The 20803-nt window shown below is 44.4% G+C and overlaps 2 protein-coding genes and 1 pseudogene across 3 annotated transcripts in view; 2 read left to right on the top strand and 1 right to left on the bottom strand.

Moving 5' to 3' along the window:
* Positions 1-388: 388 nt before the first annotated feature.
* Positions 389-7707, bottom strand: Borcs7 (BLOC-1 related complex subunit 7). Of its 2 annotated transcripts, none has more exons than XM_021650466.2 (5): positions 7570-7707; positions 3522-3584; positions 3302-3345; positions 2707-2727; positions 389-1975 (listed from the first exon to the last, which is right to left on the bottom strand). In XM_021650466.2, exons 1-5 carry the CDS (start codon positions 7705-7707, stop codon positions 1924-1926), a joined length of 318 nt encoding a protein of 105 aa, XP_021506141.1. In that variant the 3' UTR covers positions 389-1923. The 2 variants fall into 2 exon arrangements, with proteins under 2 accessions (XP_021506141.1, XP_060246642.1); XM_060390659.1 differs by having other exon boundaries at positions 1878-2000.
* Positions 7656-20803, top strand: part of LOC110556807 (steroid 17-alpha-hydroxylase/17,20 lyase) — a 34186-nt gene continuing 21038 nt past the window's right edge. The window contains exon 1 of the mRNA XM_021650760.2: positions 7656-7791. The gene's annotated coding sequence lies outside the window, so the exon portion shown is untranslated. The remainder of the gene's footprint in view (positions 7792-20803) is intronic.
* Positions 16737-20329, top strand: LOC132656391 (large ribosomal subunit protein eL14-like; annotated as a pseudogene).

The raw sequence follows: 20803 nt of genomic DNA, 5'->3' as shown, positions 1-20803 counted from the left end.
GCACACCCCCACACAGACAACAAAGAAATATAAGGGAAAATCTGAGATAATGCTTCATTACAGAGCCCTGGCCACCTTGAATTTTTTTTTTTTTTTTTGTAATTAAAAAACAAAAACAAAATAGAGCTTTCAAAAGTAGCCAGCATCCCTAAGAGTCTTCAGGGGCTTAAGAGATGGCTCAGCAATTAAGGGCACTTGGATCTTCCAGAGGATCTGAATTCGATTCCCAGACCCTACATCATGGGTTACAATGGTCTATAACTCCAGCCCCAGGAGACCTGACACTTCTGGTCTCCTCAGGTCCTGCACACATGTGGTACAGACAGAGAGACATACGGGCAAGACATCCACACACCGAACAATAGTAAACATCAACATCCATAAATGATTGGTCTAAATTTTGTTTTATCTTCCTTTTTATTCTTAGATGAAAATTACATTTTCTTTAGCAAATGAATTGCTTTAATAATTTTAAAAATTATTTGTGTATATCAGCATGTGTCTGTATTCAAATATAGGTATCTGAGGAGTCCAGAAGAAGACATTAGATCACTTGGAGCTATATTTATAGAAAGCTATGAGCTGTATGAAGTGGGTTCTGGGAACTGAACCTGCGTCCTCTCCAAAAGCAGAAGTGTTTTGAACTGCTGAGCCATCTCACTAGCATTTTTTTTTTTAGTGGTCATGTTTTATATGCTGGTCATGTTTTATATGTTTATATTGTTTTTTGACAGACTGTAGAAGTCACAGGAACGGTACCACAATCAAATGCCACACTAAGGGCTCCTTCTTTAACACTTTGTGGATTATCTCTCTTAACTGATATGGATACATTCCTTCAAATGGTAGCTTTGTAATGGAGCCAGACATTTTTACGTTGATCAAATTTTCTACATGAAGCTGAGAGAATTCTTTCAAATCTAATTCATTTTATACATGTCAGAGTCACTGATAAATTTATTAATTTATACTTTAATGGTTGAGGTGACACTTAAACTAATATCTAACAACTATTCACTGGCTTTATACGTTTTTATCCTTTTCGTTTTGTTTGAGACTGGGTCTCTCTATGTGGTTCATTTCATGACTTTACTTAATTATCAGCAGATCCACTTGCATGACTTTACTGCCAATGTGAAGGAAATGGAATGCTATAAATGATTACAAAATGAACCAAGGAAGGTCACTTAATCAAGAGTCACAGAAAGAAAGGAGCCAGGAACAAAGGTCAAGGCAAGGAGCCGCAGCTGGCCAGAGAGGATTGAGTTTCATATAAGAACTTGCAGTGAGCAAGGAGACAGCAGACTTTATCCACATCCTGTGTCCATTAAATGAAGATTCTTGAACGAATGATTAAACATCTTTTAAATAGGAAGCATTCTCACCGCTCACATAGACACCCGCCCCTCTATCTCCTGTCTTCTTGGAGACAGGCTCTCTCTGTGTTGCCCTGGATGGTCGCAGCTTTCTGTGCTTAAGTGAGCCTCCTGCTTAGCCTCCCGAGTATCTGAGACTCTATGTTACTCGGCGGCCAGCTGTGGTGATTTGTAATCCCAGCACTTGAGAGTTCAAAGCCAGGGCTATACAGGGACATACTGTCAAAAAAAAGGCACAGCAATGTGCTTCAGGATCATGTTAGCCAATACAGTTTTTAACAAGTTAAGGTGTCTTTTAATTTTTTCAGTGCTAACAACCGAACCTAAGAATTTTATTTTAATATGAAACAACTTAAATATCTGATAAGAGTGCAGGTTAATGCAATTTAACCAGTGATTCCAAGTTCAATCACCTGACTTCTTTCCACAAGTCTTTTCTAGACGAATTTTTGGAGATGAAAATGGAAAGCAAGCACACAGCCTGATGGCTGTGTAAGACACATCGTCCTTGGCATCGGGCAGAGAAGTCAATAACTGTTTTGACGCGCTACTTCAGTAACCGACTCAACTGGTCCTGCAGGTCAGGTGACTGTTCAACACTAGAAACCAAAAGAGAGGACAGGACTGTCTGAAATGAGCAGGAAAGACACTTCTTTGTAGGATGTCTCCTTTAATGTGTTGCCTGATCAGTCTAAGGCAAAACTGACCTCGGTCTAGTTGGGCCCAGAAGTGTTTAAACTCAGTCTGGTACTATGGCACAATTGCCAGTCAGTTACCCAGGGGAGGGTCACCTGAACCCAAAAGTTCGAGACCACCATGGAAACTCAATATGATCCCATCTTAAGGTCAGGGAGAAAGTAAACCATGAAGAAGGGTTTGTGCAGATGGCCATGGAGGCACACACCTGCAATCCCACCACTCAGGAAGTGGAGACAGGGTTGTGAATTTCAAGTTAGTCTGGGCCATATAGTAAGAGGCCTTAAATTAAAAGAAAAAAAAAAAGGCTTGCAAAAACCTAGCACAATGAAACTTAAGAAAATGAGATAATTTAGTGACTTCAGTGTGTCTGCTCTATTTACAAATTATTACCAATATAAACAGATGTGTGTGTTCCCAAGGGGCCTCTGCCCCCTGTCACTTCTAGAACTTAAAGGCAGTGAACCATGTACACCCTTAAAATACACCTTGTTCTTTACATCCGAAACAGGCTATGCCAAACAGTGGTCATTTAAAGACACATGTCAACCACTTTTTCACAGATCCTGGGCACAGCAGGGTCACTCCCAACATGCTTCAGGCTGCCCCACCCACCATCCCTGAGGTCACTTACTTCTTCTGAATAGCTTCTTGCCTAAATCAGGAAGGGAAAGAAGAAAAGAAACAGAGAGACATGGTGAGGCAAGAGAAGTTAGCATGAACAGATCACACAGGCAGAAAGAATACACTTAAACTTAGTATAATTACCTGCAGCCAAATAACTACATATTTAATATGTACACACCTAAGACACAGCCTCAGCATTAGCTATCAGGACTCGAATTCTCAGACATATGATCCCAATAGGTACGCAAGCATCTTATCAACCACATAAAATACAAGACAAGAAAAAAATACAATAAAAGGCAAATTCAATTACAGTTTTCTTCAAAATGACAACAAAGGTGCTGTCCGTGTCTTTCAAGATCTGAATGATTTCTGTGTTGCTGGTACTGTGTTATATGCCGGAAGCCAGTTACCACCCCGCCCCATCCTCCAGGGCAGGAACCACACTGGGCACAGAGTGGACAAATACCCATCAAGTGTCTCCCAGGGCCATGCAGTGGTAGCACAGTTCTGCCAGGCTCCGCCCCTATGGAAAGATGTGCTGACACACAAGAGAAATGGCCAGGCTGAGGTAAGGGTATGGCAGGTCGGGACATACTCACTGGTACTGAAGATGCGTCGTTATTATTGCCATTTTCCTTAAACTCTGCACAACAGAGAAAGAAGCAGAATGATACACTTTCCTGCGGTCATACCCCCCCCCACACACACACGTGCACGCACACACATACATATACACACATGCACAAACACATGTATGCATACACACATACATACACACATGCATACACACACACACTCATGAAGGAAATGGTTTCTTACATCTTCTGAGTGCAGGATGGCATCTTCCTGTAGTACCATGTTCCGAGCTGCCTGCCCCAGTAGCTAGAGAACAGAAATAAAGCATTATGATCAAGACTCCCCCCAGGGAGACTGGCCTGGTAGTACAGGCCCGTAATCCCAGCTGCTAGGGAAGCTGAAGCTAGAGGCTCACTAGTTCAAGGCCTGCCTGGACTACAAAGTAAGGGTGGCTAACTTAGTGAGCCTTGTCTCAAAATAAGAAAATATAAGAAGGGATGGTGATTTGGCCTGGCAGGTCTGGATCAATCCCCAGCTCCGAGAAAAAAAAAAAAAAAATCCTCACTGCAACAGCAGCAGCTCCACAGCTACACGCTCCTGAAGAGTCAGGACTCCAGAGCAACTGAGCTCTGTTGAGCACAGCTCTGACGAGTACAGCCTGGGAGAAGTCTGCAAAACTGCTTTGGCTGGACCACCAACTTCTGACTCTTTAAAAACAAGCTTAGGGGAGCTGGAGGAATGGTGCAGGGGGGAAGAAAACTTGCTGCTTTTACAGAGACAACAGGTTCAGTTCCCAGCACCCACAGGGTGTATCACAACCACCCACACCCCAGTTGCAAGGGATCCGATGCCCTCTTCTGGTCTCTGCAGGCACCAGGCACACACACGGTGCACATACACACACAGGCAAAACACTCACACACACAAATTATATAAATCTAAAACAGAGACTCGGGCTGATGGCGTTTAATTAGTAGACGGCCTCGGGTGCACGAGGCCCTGGATCATTACCCGACACTACATAACTCTGGGATGGTGGCACATGCCTATGGCCCAGCATGCTAGAGGAGAAGCAGCAGGATCAGACCTTTGATGTCATCTCCAGCCACACAGTGAGCTCTGTGCTAGCTTGGGCTCCAAAAGACCCTGTTCCAAAGAGAAAGGAAAAATGGGGGCAGACTGAAGAGTCTATGGGTTAGCTAGGCAGTGGCAGCACACATTTTTAATCCCAGCACTCAGGAGGCAGAGGTGGGCAGATCTCTGAGTTTGAGGCCAGCCTGGTCTACAGAGTTCAGGACAGCCAGGGCTACACAGAGAAAATCTGTCTCAAAAAAAAAAAGTCTCGGGTTATGAGAGAAAGGAAGAAGGAACATGGGAAGAGCTCAAGGACCGGAGGTCTCCTGGAGAGACGAGGAGAGATGAGTGACTGCACGATGTGACAAGGTCCTGAGTTTGATCCCCACCACCAAAGAAGAAAAGAAAGAAGAGAGGAGAAAGAAGGTAGAAGATAGGAGGAGAAAGAGGAGAAGTAGGAGGAGAAAGAGAAGGAGAAGAGGAGTTAGCAGCACTGGCCATCACTGTCATCACTATTCAAGGCTGAGTGTAGGGTGTGTGTGTGTGTGTGTGTGTGTGTGTGTGTGTGTGTGTGTGTGTGGAGGGCTGACATCAGGTTATCTTTCTTTACTCACTCACTCTATGTAATTGCTTTGAAAGACAGAGTCTCTCGCTAAATCTGAGCTTACCAGTCAGTCAGGCTGGTTGCCAGGGAGCTTCAGGAATCCCAAAGCTAGAGTTACAGGCATTCAGGAAACACTGTCATATCCAGCAATCCGCTGCATTTTCATCGGAAGCTTTGGGACTGGGCTGTACAGTTCAGTGATAACGCACTTGCCTCCTATTAATTAGGCTCTCGGTTCAATCATCAAGACCAACACCACTACCACCAAAAATACTAAGCTTCCTGAGTACTTGGACTGACTCCCTTGAAACTAGAACAATTCCTGCCACAAAGCAGACATTTGAAACTATTTGTTAAATAAAAGCTGTGAACTAGAAAGTCACTGTGACACTCAACCACCTCATAAACTAGTAAAGGAAATCGCAGAGGTGATATGCTATGTGAGCTATAGAAGAAATCCAATGAAGACAAAGTCTGGAGAACTGTGAAATTATGTGAGGCTTACTTCAACTTGATTTAATCCATATTATTTAAATGAGATCACACTCAAACTCTCCTACAAGAAAAGATGCTCATATGAGAGAGAAATACAAAGATGAGGAATGGGAAAGGACAGGCTACATTAGGGGCAAACAATGATGGCAGTGACTTTTGGTAGCTTATCCAACTAGTACCATGTAATGATAAATTCATTATGGTGCTCAATACATACTAGAGTTAAATAAAACCATCTCTTAGAAATTTGGGGTGCGGGGGTAGAGGATCTTACTATGTAATCCTGGCTAAGCTAGAACTCACTCTGTAGACCTCAAACTTACAGAGATCTGCCTGCTTCTGCCTCCCAAGTACTATGATTGAAGGTATGTGCTACTATACTTGGCTTAAAAAAAAACACATTTAATTACATTTATTTATTTATTTATTTATTTATTTATTTATTCTGTGAAGAGGAGAGGGGGATGTGTGTACCCTGGCATACTTGTGGAAGCTAGACAGTAACTTCCAGAGGTTTATTCTTTCCTCCACCACACGGGTCTCAGGATAGACAGAACTGAGACAGCCCAGCTTGGTTGCAAGCCCCTTTACATGCTGAGCCATCTCACTGGCCCAAAACCGACCTTTTAAAAGTTTAAGAATATTTATAGTATCTCTTCCCCCAATTTACATTTGTATGATGTATGTCATATTTTGCATACACAGACATTTCCTACAAATGATACAGAATCTATAAACCACACACTAAAAAATTCAACATGATTGCCAACAAAACTGCACAGGAACTCTGTGAAGCTATGATAGTGTCAAAAGGAGAAACCATGATTTGCATAATATATATTTGGAAAAAGCAATGTAACAGTTCTTTAATTTTTTCAGACTTTCCCTTGACACTGAATCCTAAAAGCGGTGTGTCAAATGGACCCTCACACAGAGCATGTCACCAGAGATCAGCAGAGACTTCAACAGCTGTGTTACACAGTAAGGACAAGCACTTCCTACATAGTTGGGATTTTTGTTTTGTTTTGTAGCCACTGTCAGTAAAAGCTAGCTACACAGCAGGTTTAAATTAATGTAAGTCACATGCTGTGAACAGTCACACACAAATCCAAAGAACTGAGAACATACTGTGCCGTTACTGCAACTATATGGGGAACAGGTGTGTAAAAGTGAGACGTGCTATTCTAAGAACACTGTTGAAGATGGGTAGCTAAGACAAAAGTGTTACTAACTTAAGGAAAATCAAGATAATGAACAAGTCTGCAGGGGAATTTCATGGAAATCTTAAAAAAGATCCTAGGCTCTTGACTGTTTTATAGGCCTCCATTTCAAGAAAGGCAGAACTGGAAGTCTTAGCCGTGCCTGGGTGGTTCATCTAGCAAAATGGACATGCGCTTCAATTTTTTTGGTTTTAGTTTTCTAAACAGTTGCTTCTGTATTTTAGGCCTCCTGCTTTGGCCTAGGGGATCAGATGACAGGTTTGCATCCTGACTCTCCCTTCAGTAAATTCATGCCAATGATGAGGTCATTGCCTTTCGTTTGTCCGTTTACCTGTCGATGAGCATGTGGGTTTGCTGTTTCATATGAATATGCACATGTCTGTGGACGGACACACACTTTCTCTAGGGTAAATACCTACTTCAACAGGCCGAGTGTACATACCATCAAATCACTCCAGTCATAGAATCAGGGGGAAGATGGAGAAAGAGAGAGGAAAACAGGGCAAAGGAAAACGCTATTCTAAAAAACAATGAAGAACGTGGCCAGAAATACAAATAAACCCACAAAGGGGTGAAAGGAATCTTGAAAGTTGAGAGGAACGCCAAGCCCTTTCGAAAGGGAACTGATGTTCATTACAGGCGCCCCCGAACACACACAGGCACTGTGTAGGAGAGGCAGCTCATTTCGTCCGCCCGTGCTTCTTCCCCGCTTTCTAGAACAGAGATTCCCATCACAATCCGCCTTCTTGCCACAGACGTTCAACCTTAACTGAAGAAACACACCCAGAATGCAACACGCGCCTGGGCCAAAAGCCTACACTCCCCAGGATGCAATGCGCTGCCTCTACCGGGGCGAAAGCAGGGAGTACCGGGTCCAGAGAGTCCACGGTCCGCTCACCTCGGAACTCCGGGAGCCTTTCAGCACCTGCTTGGTGAGCGCGATCACGTCGGTCCCGCAAGTATTCACTTTCTCCGTGAGAAGCCCCTTCACCGACTGACCAAATCGTGCTTGCGAATCCGGCGTACCAGTCGCCATCGTATCAACTAGCGAGCGACTCAGTCGGACAACGGCGAGTCCCTAGGGCCAAAAGAGACGCAAAGCGTCCAATCATGCGAAGAGGTAGGGCCGCATGCGCTTAGCTCCAACTGCTTTCTAAAATAATTTTAAATGCTGAGTTGATGAGCATGGAAGGACGGCAAGTTCTAGACAAGCCACCCTGCCGCGGATAGATTATAGTTTAGGTGAATCTCTGGAGTCTGAAGAGCTGGATGACAACCCCCAACAGTGCTTTGGCTAGAAAGTACTCAACCCCTGGGTCTTAGGTTCCTCATCTGTTTTATAGCCAGCACTGCATAAACTAGGCTTGGTAGCACAAGTCTGTAATCCCAGCATTCTCGAGGTGGAGGCAGGAGCATTAGAAGTTCAAGGTCGTCCTCGGGCGTATGACAAGATGAGGCCAGCATGGAATACCTGAGGCCACATCTAAAAAATAAAATAGAGATTCCATTCGGTTCTAACAGATATTTTGCTAAAATTGGCAAAGGACCCAAACAGTCCAAAGAAAAATAAGTTCAAATGTCTAAGGTGAAAAAAAAAAGGTCAACATCACTTTTTTTGTTTGTTTTGTTTTGTTTTTCAGGACAGGATCTGTGTAGTCCTGTTTGTACTGGAACTCAAGTCTGTAGACCAGGTTGGCCTCAACCTCACAGACATCCACCTGCGTGTGCCCCACCGCCAGACTCATCACCAATATTTTTCTCGTTTAAAAGTTTTCTTTATGAATAGCCCTTTAATTAAAACCCTGCTTATAATTACCTTGGAAGTGAGGCGTAATAGAAGGATGGTAGGTCATGGAGGAGTGTGGCCTTTAAGGGGATGTTGAGACCCTGGTCCCATTTTGTCTCTCTTTCCATCCCAACCATGACAAGAACAGTTCTTCCACAGGCTCCCAGTTCGGGGCATTGCGGTGCCACAAGTCCAAAGCACTGGGGCCAAGTGAGGTCTACCTGGACCTTTGAAAGAAAAGGATACTAATAGAACTTGAAAAGTTAATGCAGAATTGAGGTGCTGTAGAGGTTTTGTTTGTTTGTTTGTTTTAAGAAAATAGTTCATCTGAGAAAATTCCTACTCCAAAAAGTTCAGAACAAGCTGAGAGCTGCATGAAGGACTTACTGCTAAAACCACACACAAAGCTACTATATGTCAAGTGGCCTTGCTGTACTCTTGTTTATTTATAGTTTCATATGCTTCTTGAGAGATTTATTTTTAATTTTTATTCTATCTATAAGTATGTGCCTGCTTCTCTGTTTGTGCATTGTGTGAGTGCAGGTGCCTGTGAAGGCCAGAAGAGAGTGTCCGATCCCCTGGAACCAGAGCTAGGTGTGGGTGAGCTACCCAGTGTGGGTGCTGGGAACTGAGCTCAGATCCTCCGGAAGAGCAGCAAGTGCTCTTAACCACTGAGTCATTTCTATCCTCAGTTTATTTTATTTATTTTCAAGATCTCATTACATGGTTTCTCTATGTAGTGTTGGCTGTCCTGGAACCCACTCTCTAGACCAGGCTGGCCTTGAACTCATAGACATCCTCCTGCCTCTGCCTCCCAAGTGCTAGGATTAAAGGTGAGAGCCACCATCACCAGGCACTTTATTTTATTTTCACTTTTGTGCATTTGAATACGTGGAGGGTTGGGGTGGGTGTGTATGTATGCCAGTAGGTGGCCTTGGAGGCCAGAAGACGCCATTGGATCCCCTGGAGTTGGAGGTGGTTGTGAGCTGTTGAACATGCCTTGGGTGCTGTTGGTCTTCTGCAACAGCAATATTTGCTCTTAACCGTTGAGCCATCTTTCCAGCAACTATTCTTCTTAAAGCTTGACACAAGGTTAAGAAGAACCTGTCTCGCCTGTCTCGTCCAGCAAGAAAGACGCAACCACCAGCTCTTCCTCAAGCAGTTTATTCGGGCATTTGCAAGCTTCTTCTCCCCCCATACCCCGGGCCCTTCCCAATTATATAGGCAACCACATCAGCCAATCACAGCCAACCACGCTCACTCATCAGACCTGCAGCAAGCAGCCAATGGGCCAGTGCAACGCTCACCTTGACCAAACATGGACTTGTTTATCAGCAGTCAGTACATCCGGCGGGCGCCATCTTTTAGGCACGGCAACTTAATAGCCAGGGCTTGCCACACTTATGAATTAACCCATTATACATGTTCCTTTAGTAGTATCACTAACTTGCTTGAATCTAGCCTGGTGTAGGTGACAATCACACTGACTCCATAGCTTAATCCTATTGTTAGTAGAGCCGATTCAGACTTCTGTTTGTTAGTTTTTGAGACAAGATCTCAGTAAGTACCTCAGACTGGCCTCCAGCTGAGAGATCTACCTGCCCTTAGCTCCTGAGAGCTGGTGTTTTAAAAGCATGCACCATGACAACAGAGATATTTTAGATAAAAAAACGTTACAGTCCCAATAAACCATGCTCAAAGTCTAAATTTGTTATGACTGTGCCCTTTCTCCTTTCCCAGCTGTAAACCTGCAATTTTCTAGGACTCTAATAACACCATAAAAATACATTTTCCTCCCTTGTGACACCCTTGTGTCGCATGGGTTTACTGTATCCGCTGTAATTGTAGGGAATGCACGTCAGGAGCCATCTTGTGATCTCATTTGCCAGGAGGAAAAAAAGAAAGGTTCGTTAGCAACTGTGATGGTTAGCATTGTCAGATGGAAGCGCCTAGAATTACCTAGAAACTAAGCCTCTGACCTGTCTGCAAAGGATTACCTAGATCAGGTTAGTGTCCGATGTGTCCATGAGGGATTATTTCCATCAGGCTAATCTGCATGATGGCATGAGAAGATCCCCTGGAATTGTGGCTAGCAATTTTATGGGAGTCCTGGACTGAAGAAAAAAGAGAAATAAGTTGAATGTGGGCACTCACTGCTCTCTGCTTCTCGGATTTAACTGGACTAGTCACTTTAAGTCCTAGCTGCCATAACTTCCACACCATGATGGACACTCTCAAACTAAACTGAAACAAACCCTTAATCTGCTTGTCAGGCATTTTGTCACAGCAGTGAGACCAGTAACTAAGACAGCAAGTCTTTTGAGTTACAATTTCAGAAGCTACCAAGATCATTCATGTGTACAATTATTGTATGTATACGTGACTATTGTAAAGACAGTAAAATGTGACTTTCTCATATTTCTCATATATATATATATATATATATATATACAATGTGTCATTTTCATTATCTTTATTGTACAATTAAAAACATTAAGTAATGCTATACAACTGTAATCTCTATTTCCAGAACCTTCTCTCTCTCTCCTTTTGGAAAGTTCTATTTAAAAAAAATTATTTGCCTTTTTAAAATATTTATTTTTAGCCAGGCAGTGGTGGCTCATGCCTTTAACACCAGCACTCAGGAGGCAGAAGCAAGTGGATCTCTGTGAGTTCAAGGCCAGCTTTATCTACAGAGTGAGTTCCAGAACACTCAGGGTTACACAAAGAAACCCTGTCTAAAAAAACAAAAAAACAACACAAAAAATTTGCTTTTAAAGTTAGCTTTATTCATTTTATTTTGTAAATGTTTTGCCTGCATGTATGTATGTGTACCACATGAGTTCCTGGTGCCCAAGGAGAAGAGGGCATTGGTCCTCTGAAACTGGAGTTAGGGGTGGTTAGGAACCATCATGTGGGTTCTGGAAATTGAACCTAGATTCTCTTTAAAAGCAGCAACTATTCTTAACTGCTGAGCCATCTCTCCAGCCCCCTAAGAGATTTATTCTTACTATTTTTAATTGTGTGTGTGTGTGCGCGTGAGTGCAGGTGCCCTCCAGAGGAACTGGAGACCCCTGAAGCTGACGTCACAGAAGGTCGTGAGCAGCTTCTTGTGGGTGCTAGGGATCAAACTGGGGTTCTTTATGGAAGAGCAGTGCGTGCTCTTAACTTCTGAGCGACCTTCCAAGCCCTGGAAACTTCTTTTTTTGCTTTCTATTTTAGGTACCACACATAAGTAAAATGATGATTTTTTTAAAAATGTATTCCTGGCTTTTTATGTTTCAAGGTTCATCTGCGCTGTGCCGTATTTCCATGTTTACTCTTTATGACTAAACTATTCTAACACACAGGCATATGCGTGTGTGCAATACACAAGTCGTGCATGTGGTGTGACGCCATGTACCACTGGAGCTCCAGAATTGTTGCTACTAGTTAGTGTGCGCGTGTCGACATTTCTGTACTGTAACGCGCTGTGGAGGTTGGAAGACAGCTTGTAGGAGTTGGTTCTCTCCTATCACGTGAGTTTGGGGGCCTCAACTCAGGTTGTCAGGTCTGGTGGCAAGCGCCTTTACCCGTGTAGCCACCTTGCCATCCCTAAAAATGTTATCACCTTACACACCTTACACATGGAAACGGTGCTATTAACAAACCTCTTATTACCAGTCGCACAGACATACTCCATACAATTCTATACAGCACACGGTGCCGCGTGCTTTTGTTTTGTTTTGTGGGTTTTTTGGAGACAGGGTCTCTGTACGTAGCCCTGGCTGCCCTGGAACTCACTATGTAGACCAGCCTGGCCTAGAACTCACAGAGATCTGTACCCGCCTGTGGGACTAGTAATTCGTGGGGTCTTCGAAGAGGACCAAGCCTGAAAGAAAAACGGGCAAGAGAGAAGAACGGGACCAAGCAGTTTTCCTTGTCAAAGTCCCGTTTATTGTGGGGCAAAGCTTTACTTTTAAACTCAAAGAATAAGGAAGTAAAAAATTGGAGGGAGAAGGATGGGAGACTATCTCGTGATTCTGGTCAGGTGGGAGATCAGGTGGGGGGTGGTTCTCAGTCTCAGGAAGCAATCTATCCAGGTGGTCAAGGCTAGTTGCAGCCTCCGGCGCCAGCATCCGTCGTGACTACGTGCCTGGGATTCTTGGGCTCTGGCAGAGATCCACCTGCCTCTGAGACCATTGCTGGGACTAAAGGCGTGTGTCACCATGCCCGGCAGTGCAGTGTGCTTCCATCATAGCAGGAATAGAGACCACGTGGTCAGGAGGCATAACTGTTTTTAGAAGTGTTTGGATTGTACTTTTGAAGGAATTGAGTACACGTTTATGAGAGATACTTTGTCTGTACCGTGTGTTCCTTCCTTAAAGTATCTTTGTCTCGGCACTGGAGACGGACTCCTTGGTCAGGAGCCCTTGTCAGCACCTCTGCTTATTCCGGGGCACCTAGTGTGGCTGTGAGGAATGAAGCCAGGCGAGGGGTGGAGAGGCCACAGCAAGACTGAGGCTGTGGTAATTTTATTGAGAGCAATCAGGCTTTTTCCATCTTTATTAGAAACATTATAATGAGGGGGCTAGAGAGATGGCTCAGCTGTTAAGAGCACTGACTGTTCTTCTAGAGGTCCTGAGTTCAATTCCCAGCACCCACATGGTGGCTCACAACCATCTCTAATAAAATCTGACTCCCTCTTCTGATGTGTATGAAAAACACAGTGTTTATATACATGAAATAAATCTTTAAAAAAAAAAAAGAAACATTATAATGGCAATTGCCAGCGATCAACCCAGTTGTAGTTGCCAGCATACGGCGACATTTGCTGTTATACAACTTGCTCTTGCAGAAGACCCAGTTTTGTTTCCAGGGATTTATGATGTGGCGGCTCACAGCCAGGAGTAATTGCAGTTCCAAGGCGATGCCTCCCTCTTATCACTTCCACGGGCAGACACGCACGTACGTGCATCTGACAAAGCATTCTTAGACATAAATATTTTAAAGAAGGGACTATCCTTATCTGCTTTTGGTGTGGTTCCCCTTACACAATTAGTTAAGTTTTTTCCTCTGGGTCTACTTTCTTTCTTTTCTTTTTCTTTTTTGGCTTTTCAAAACAGGGTTTCTCTGTGTAGCCCTGGCTGTCCTGGAACTCGCTGTGTAGACCAGGCTGGCCTGGATCTCACAGAGATCCACCAGCCTCTGCCTCCCCAGCACTGAGATTAAAGACGTGTGCCACCATCTATTTTCTTAAAAAATTAAAGACAATCAGTATCATTCCCCCTAAATGATTCATTAGTAAAATCATCTGTGTTAGTCTTTTTGTTGTTGGGGTTTTACTTGGGGGAGGCACATTTGGTTATTTTTGTTCATTTGTTAAGAAAGGATCTCACTTTTAACTTAGCCTGGTGTCAAACTCACGCTGCTCCCGTTTCAGCCTCCTAATTGCTGAGAGTGTAAGCTTGAACTATACCTGGCTTGCCCTGCTTTCAATGTTAGAGCAAAATACTTAAGGTAAGATAACTTGTAAAGAGGTGTTTTGTTGTTGTTTTGTTTTGTTTTGTTTCCAAGACAGGGTTTCTCTGTGTAGCCTTGGCTGTCCTGGACTCGCTTTGTAGACAGGGCTGGTCTTGTCTCAGCCATGTCCCTGCCTCTGCCTCCCCAAGTGCTGGGATTAAAGGCATGTGCCACCATGCCCAGCTATAAAGCGGTTTCTTAGCTCGAAGTTTTGGAAGCCAAAAGTTCAAATAGAATTGTAAAGGTTCTGGTGAGGGCCCTCAGGCATTTCTCAAAAGAGGAAGCCAAGGATGACTGGAGTCCCACACCCTTCCAAACACACTCCTCTGATAGACAAGAGAACCTTTCACTAGATCCCATCTGTTAAAGGTCCAACCTCCCAACATGGCCTCACTGAAGACCAACAAAATCTCCAGCACATAATGTATGGGGACAAAAAAAGGATCCAGACAGTGGCTAGAAAGATGGCTCAGTGGTTAAAGCACATACTTCCTTTGCGGAGGACCTGAGTTCAAATCCCAGCACCCCTATCAAGCAGCTCACAGACACCTTAACTCCAGCTTCAGAAGCAAACAATGCCACTGGCTGCCACCGGCACCTGTACTCACATGAACACACACAGGCACACACACCACACACAGACACATAACTTCAGTATTTGAAATAAATCACAACAGCATTGTATGTTCTGGTGCTTTCTGTTTTGGAGAAGTATTAATTCAACATCTTAGAAAAATCAGTTTAAATATCTTTTTCTTTCTGTGTGGGTTTCGGTAGTTAATGTCTTAAAATTTGCAGACCTATAGTGATTTATAGGGTCCCTTTATTATCATCTTACTGTCCAGCAACCACTAGTAAAAGGCCCCAATTTATTTTTTTCTTTTTTTCAGATTTTTAAAAAATCTTATTTACGTGTATGAAAATTTTGTCTGCATGTATGTACGTGGACTATGTTCAGGATGCTCTTGCAGAGGACCTGGGTTCAATCCCTGGCACCCACACAGCAACTCACAATCGCCTGTAACTCCAGTTCCGGACAACCCAATGCCTTCTGGCCTCCATGGGCAGTAGAGAGCCAAGCAGTGCACAGACATACAAGCAGGTGGGACATCCGTACACACAGAATAAATAAATACAACTTTTAAAATAAAATCAAAATACCATTTTACCTACCTAAGAAAGCAATTACTGGCCAGTTTGTGGTGGTGCATGCCTGAAATCCCAGTACCCAGGAGGCAGAGGCAGGCGAATCTCTGTGAATTTAAAGCCAGCCTGGTCTAGTGAGTTCTAGGACAGCCAAAGCTACACAGAGAAAACTCATCTCAAAAAAAAAAAAAAAAAACAAAAAAAAAACAAAAAAGTAATTAGCGTATTTTATAATAACAAGAGTGCTACTTTCACTAGAGACTGTAAAGGGAAGTGAATGGGTGAAATCTGAAAGTGACATTTAGCATTGGACAAAATCACAGCTGAAAATTTGTTTTGTTTTGTTTTGCTTTGCTTTTGTTTTGCTTTTGTTCTTAATATCTTGCTCTAGTGACAATAACAAGTATGAAAAGATTGGAACATGTTTTGTTTGCTAATCGGTGATGCTGTCTTGAGGAGGGTTGCTTTGGGTTGCTGATTTTTGTTTTTTGGTTTTTTTTGGGTTTTTTTTTTTTTGAGGCAAGCTGTCTTTAAATTTACTTTATAACAGGGGTGGTCTTGAACTCCCAATCCTCCTGCCTCTACCTTCTCAATCCAGAGATTACAGGCATGTGCCCCGTGCCCAGCCTTGTCTTGGATTTTTTCTTTTTTTACTCAAAAAGACTTGTACAGTTTCATCAGTTTCATTACCAGGCAGTGGGGCCAGGCCAGGTTCACAGAGCGTGTGGGAGGTTTATTTTCCACGCTCACTGCTTTGCAAGGATGAAATTGTATGCGCTCCAAGCCGTTGCCATGGTAGTGTCTGGCTACACGTCTCCAGTGGTTTGAATGGATTCAGCTCACCTCAGTGAGGAAGGCGTGGTGGCTCGGGTCTCTGTGGAAGAGCTGCCTACCCACAGCTTAGCAGACTAGGAAGCAACCATTAGGGGATGGTTTACCCCATGTCGCTTCTGATTTTAATGTTTATCACCATTGTTTAAATAGGTAGGTTAGTCTGGCTACAAATTTATCAGTTGTTTTAATCATTTAAAGAACCTGCTTTTTCTGGGAATGGTAGCACATGCCTTTAGTCCCAGCACCCAGAAGGCAGAGGCAGACAGATTTCTGTGACTTCAAGGCCAGCCTGGTCTACATAGTGAGTTCCAGCCAGCAAGGGCTACACAGTGAGAACCTGTCGCAAAATAAATAATTAAATAAAAAATAATCTGCTTAGCTGGGTGCGGTGGCACACATCTATAATCCCAGCACCCGTCACTCTGGGAGGCAGAGGCAGGTAGAGCTCTGTGAGTTTGAAACCAACCTGGTCTACAAAGTGAGTCCAGGGCAGCCAAGGCTACACAGAGAAACCCTGTCTTGAAAAACAAAACAAAACAAAAACTCTGCTTTTGATTTTATTGGAAAATAGGTTTCTATCACGTGTCTGTCAGCACCTGAGTCAACTGCCTACGTCTCTAATGACAGGCTAAGGTCAGGCCCTAAGAACAGGAAATTTCACTAGGTTTACCATTTTTGCTACACTGATGTGTTTAGTTGTGTGTGTGTACACACATGGGTCATGGCACATGTGGAGGAGGGCGAAGGACAGTTTTCGAGAGTCAGTTCTCTCCTTCAAGGTTTTGGGGTTGCACTCAGGTTGTCAAGCTTGGCAGCGGACACCTTTCCCTGCTGGGCCATCTTAGCAGCCCCACTTCCACTATTCTGAGGACTGACTCTCGGCAGGCTAAATTCTCCTGCTTCAGTCAGTCCAACAAGGCACAAGTGCAGAAACTGTTGGTGAAGATGGCATTGAGAGCCAATGGCTGGCGTCTCCAGCATAAGGGTCTTTAGTCTGGTAAACTCTGTGAAGGTCGGTAGATCTCCTGTTTGTGGGATGTTGAATATTGGTGATGGTGAAGACCTTGATGGAGTAAGATCATGCAAAGGGGGTGCTGATGGAGAAGGGCCAAGGGCCGACTAAGGAACCTTGACATACAGTAGACATCTGTGGGACAGAGGAGAGGATCAAAGAATTTCAAAGAACATGGAGCTGCCTGTCACAGCACAGGGCTGAAGAAAAGCAAATCATCAATAACATTAGTGACGTGTTTTATGAAGGGAGGTCTGAAAGCGAGCCAAAGCGTTTGGCAATGAGGAGGTCACTGGTGACCTTATTAATAGCAGATCCAATAGTATGGCAGGCTCAGAGGCCGGATTGCCATAAATGAGGAATAAAGTAAATTACCAGCCTCCGTCACACTATTCTGCCAAAGGTCTGATTGAAGAGGGTGGAGAAAAGACACAGAGGTTAAGTGTACATACAGCTCTTCTGAGGACCCAGGATCAGTTCCTGGAACTCACAATAGGCAGCTTACAACTTGCTATAACTCCAGCTTCTGGGGCCCTCCCTCTTCTGGCGTCCGTGGGCACCCATACACATGGCTATACATTTACTCAGATGCATACACATACACATAAATGAAAAATACACACACACACACATATACATACATGTACGTCTAAAATTAAAAAGTCTGATGGGGCTGGAGATGGCTCAGACGATAAGAGGACCTAGTTTGGGTTCCTAGTACCAACATGGTAGTTCACAGTTATTCATAATTCCAGTTCCAGGGGATCTTCTGACCTCCGCAAGCACCAAACATGCGCATGATGCACACACATACATGCAGGAAGACACTCAGATATGTAACACTCTGGCCTCTATGTCACCATGCCAAATAGGAAAGCTATCTGTAAGTGCCCCATGGGCAGAGACCCTCTCATTGGGTGGGAAAGCAGATCTCATGTGTCAGAAAATCCCCACAGCTGAGAAACTCCATAATTGTGAAAACTATTTCTTTTTTTAAATATTTTTATTTTATGTGCATTGGTGTTTTATGCATTTGGTGCATTTATGTCTGTGAGAGGGTATCGGATCTCTAGAACTGGACTTACGGACAGTTGTGAGTTGCCATGTGGGTGCTGGGAATTGAATCCTTTGGAAGAGCAGCTCATGCTCTTAATCATTGAGCCATCTCCCCAGCCCCACAACTGTTTCTTTTAGAACTTCATATTGACTGGCAAGACCACACAAGCGAAGTCAATAAACATAAATGTATGATAGCTATGGTAAAGATTTTAAAACATAATAGACACAAGCACGCCATGGAGAAGCCTTAGAAAGGCTGAGGGTGGCAGAGCCTCCACCTGTAGCTCCCATCTCAAATCCTTATGCGATCTCACGCTGGTGAGAAGCTCCGTGTCTGTGGTGAAAGGTTCCAGGGTCTGCCTCTTTGCTCTTGGACTGTTAACACGTAAGAGGAGATTTAGTAATAGTTCTAGAGAAAGCACACCCAGAGGAAGAGTTTGCTGCGTAAGAGTCTGGAAAAGCCTTCAGGCACGCTCACCTCCGTGTAGGTGTTGTGGGTGTAAGGAAGCCTTCAGCTGGAGCTCCAGTCTTTGCTTCCACTGGAAAGCACACACCACATAGAAACACCAGCTCTATAAGCTGTTTTACTATGAGTTAAACATCTTTCGTCTTTTCTTTTCCTTCCTTCCTTCCTTCCTTCCTTCCTTCCTTCCTTCCTTCCTTCCTTCCTTCCTTCCTTTCTTCCTTCCTTTCTTTCTTCCTTCCTTGCTTCCTTCCTTCCTTCCTTCCTTCCTTTCTGAGACAGGGTTTCTCTGTGTAGCCTTGGCTATCCTGGACTCACTTGGTAGACCAGGCTGGCCTCAAACTCACAGAGATCCACTTGCTTCTGCCTTCTGGAGTTCTGGGATTACAGGCATATGCCACTGAGCCCGACAAAGGAGTTAAAAATCTTAAAATCATTGCTGCCACTGGGAAGGAAACCCTTCATTCACCTGAGGCACCTCTGTAGCATCTCCAGCAGAACATTCTTTCCAGAGAGACTTAAGTGAGGCCGTGTTTCTATTCAACAATTCAGGCCAAGACTGTCCCACAACTTGATTCTGAGTCTGGAATCTCTCAGTGTTCATACCCAAGATGGGGCATCAGTCCCTCCCACAGCTGTTTCCTGGAATTCCAGCACTGGGACTCAGAGGTTGAAATGCCCCTCAAACTTCTCACCGGACACCGCCAACATGGTGTTCAGGCGTTTCCGTGGAGGTCGGCCAGGTGGCCTCCGTCTGCTTTGGGCCTCACTCTGGAAAGCTGGTCACGATTGTAGATGTTATTGATGAGGACAGGGCGTTGGCGGATGGACTGCACATGGGTGAGGAGACAGGCCACGCCTTTCAAGTGCCTGCAGCTCACCGGCCTCATCCTCAGTTCCACACCGTGTGAGCCAGAAGTATGTACAAAAAGCTTGGAGGGGGCAGACATCAGTACAAAATGGGCCTCCACAAGATGGGCCAAGAAGACTGATGCCAGAGAAAGGAAAGCCAAGATGACAGATTTTGATCGTTTCAAAGTCATGAAGGCAAAGAAAATGAGAAACAGCCTGAAGTCAAGAAACTCCAAAGAGCCGCTCTCCTGAAAGCTTCTCCCAAAAAGGCACCTGTTGCTAAGGCCGCCATCGGGGTAGCTGCTGCAGCAGTGGCTACTGCCAAAACTAAAGTCCCAGGCAAGAAGGCAACAGGACCAGGCAAGAAGGCCCTGTCCAGAAGGCTGCAGGTCAGAAGGCAGTGCCTCCTGCGAAGGAGCAGAAGGGTCAGAAGGCTCCAGCCCAGAAGGCAGCTGCTTCAAAGGCAGCTGGCAAAAAAGCATGAGTCTGTATGGGGAATAAAGCTTTTTTGACACATTGGCAAAAAGAAAAGAAGAGAAGAGAAGAGAAGAGAAGAGAAGAGAAGAGAAGAGAAGAGAAGAGAAGAGAAGAGAAGAGAAGAGAAGAGAAGAGAAAAAAGAAAAAGCACTCAAGCCCCAATGCCACTCAGCCTTTGAGTCTGTGTGTTACAGAGGGATCAGGGATCAGGAGAGGGCCATTCTCCAGGGATGCCAGCTCACACTTCAACTGCTTCCTCCCTGCCATTCACATTAAACTATTCCTTCAATCCCAGGGTTTGTTTTTGTTTTTCCCTTCTGGTTGAGAGCACATGATGCAGTCACTAGAAAGTAAATCCACCCTAGAGGCAGAGTCTACAAACCAAAGAACATTTCCAGGGCGTTTGTACTGCCAGTGATTTCCTGATCAGCTGCGTTGAGTGAGTGATAATTGCGGTTCCCCTACAATAAAAAATGATACTTAGTGCTGTCTAGGAAGGGGTGAGTGTTTATGGTTTCTTTGGGAACATGAGGCAAAGGAGATTCACTAATAACAGGACATAAAAAATGTTATGTCTAAGTTGAATCAATAACCTCAGGAGTCTCAGAGTGTCGTGGGAGCTGTCTGGCTCCCAGGGCAATGACCTGTAGGCTTTTGTTTTATTTTGTTTTGTTTTGTTTGTTTTTGAGAAAGGGTTTCTCTGTGTAGCCTTGGATATCCTGAACTTGCTTTGTAGACCAGGCTGGCCTTGAACTCACAGAGATCCACGTGCCTCTGTCTCCTGGGGGATTGCAGGCATGTGCCCCCAAGTGCCCGGCTGACCTGTAAGCTTAAATGAAAAGGAAGACGCAGGAACTGGGAAAGCGAGTGTCTGCCGGGGCTATGAAGCACAACATAGTCCTTCAAAAGCTGGGGAAGGCGTTGGGAGGGCTGCTAGGGAGTCATGCCAGTTCCTTTTAGGTGTCAGCGTTTATTGCTAAAGTACCGCACCCTACCCACTG

Source organism: Meriones unguiculatus, chromosome 1 (assembly GCF_030254825.1).
Source record: "Meriones unguiculatus strain TT.TT164.6M chromosome 1, Bangor_MerUng_6.1, whole genome shotgun sequence".
In the NCBI taxonomy this organism is placed as follows: Eukaryota; Metazoa; Chordata; class Mammalia; order Rodentia; family Muridae; genus Meriones; species Meriones unguiculatus.
The sequence above is the reverse complement of the archived record's forward strand: the minus strand, read 5'-3'. Positions and strand labels throughout refer to the sequence as shown.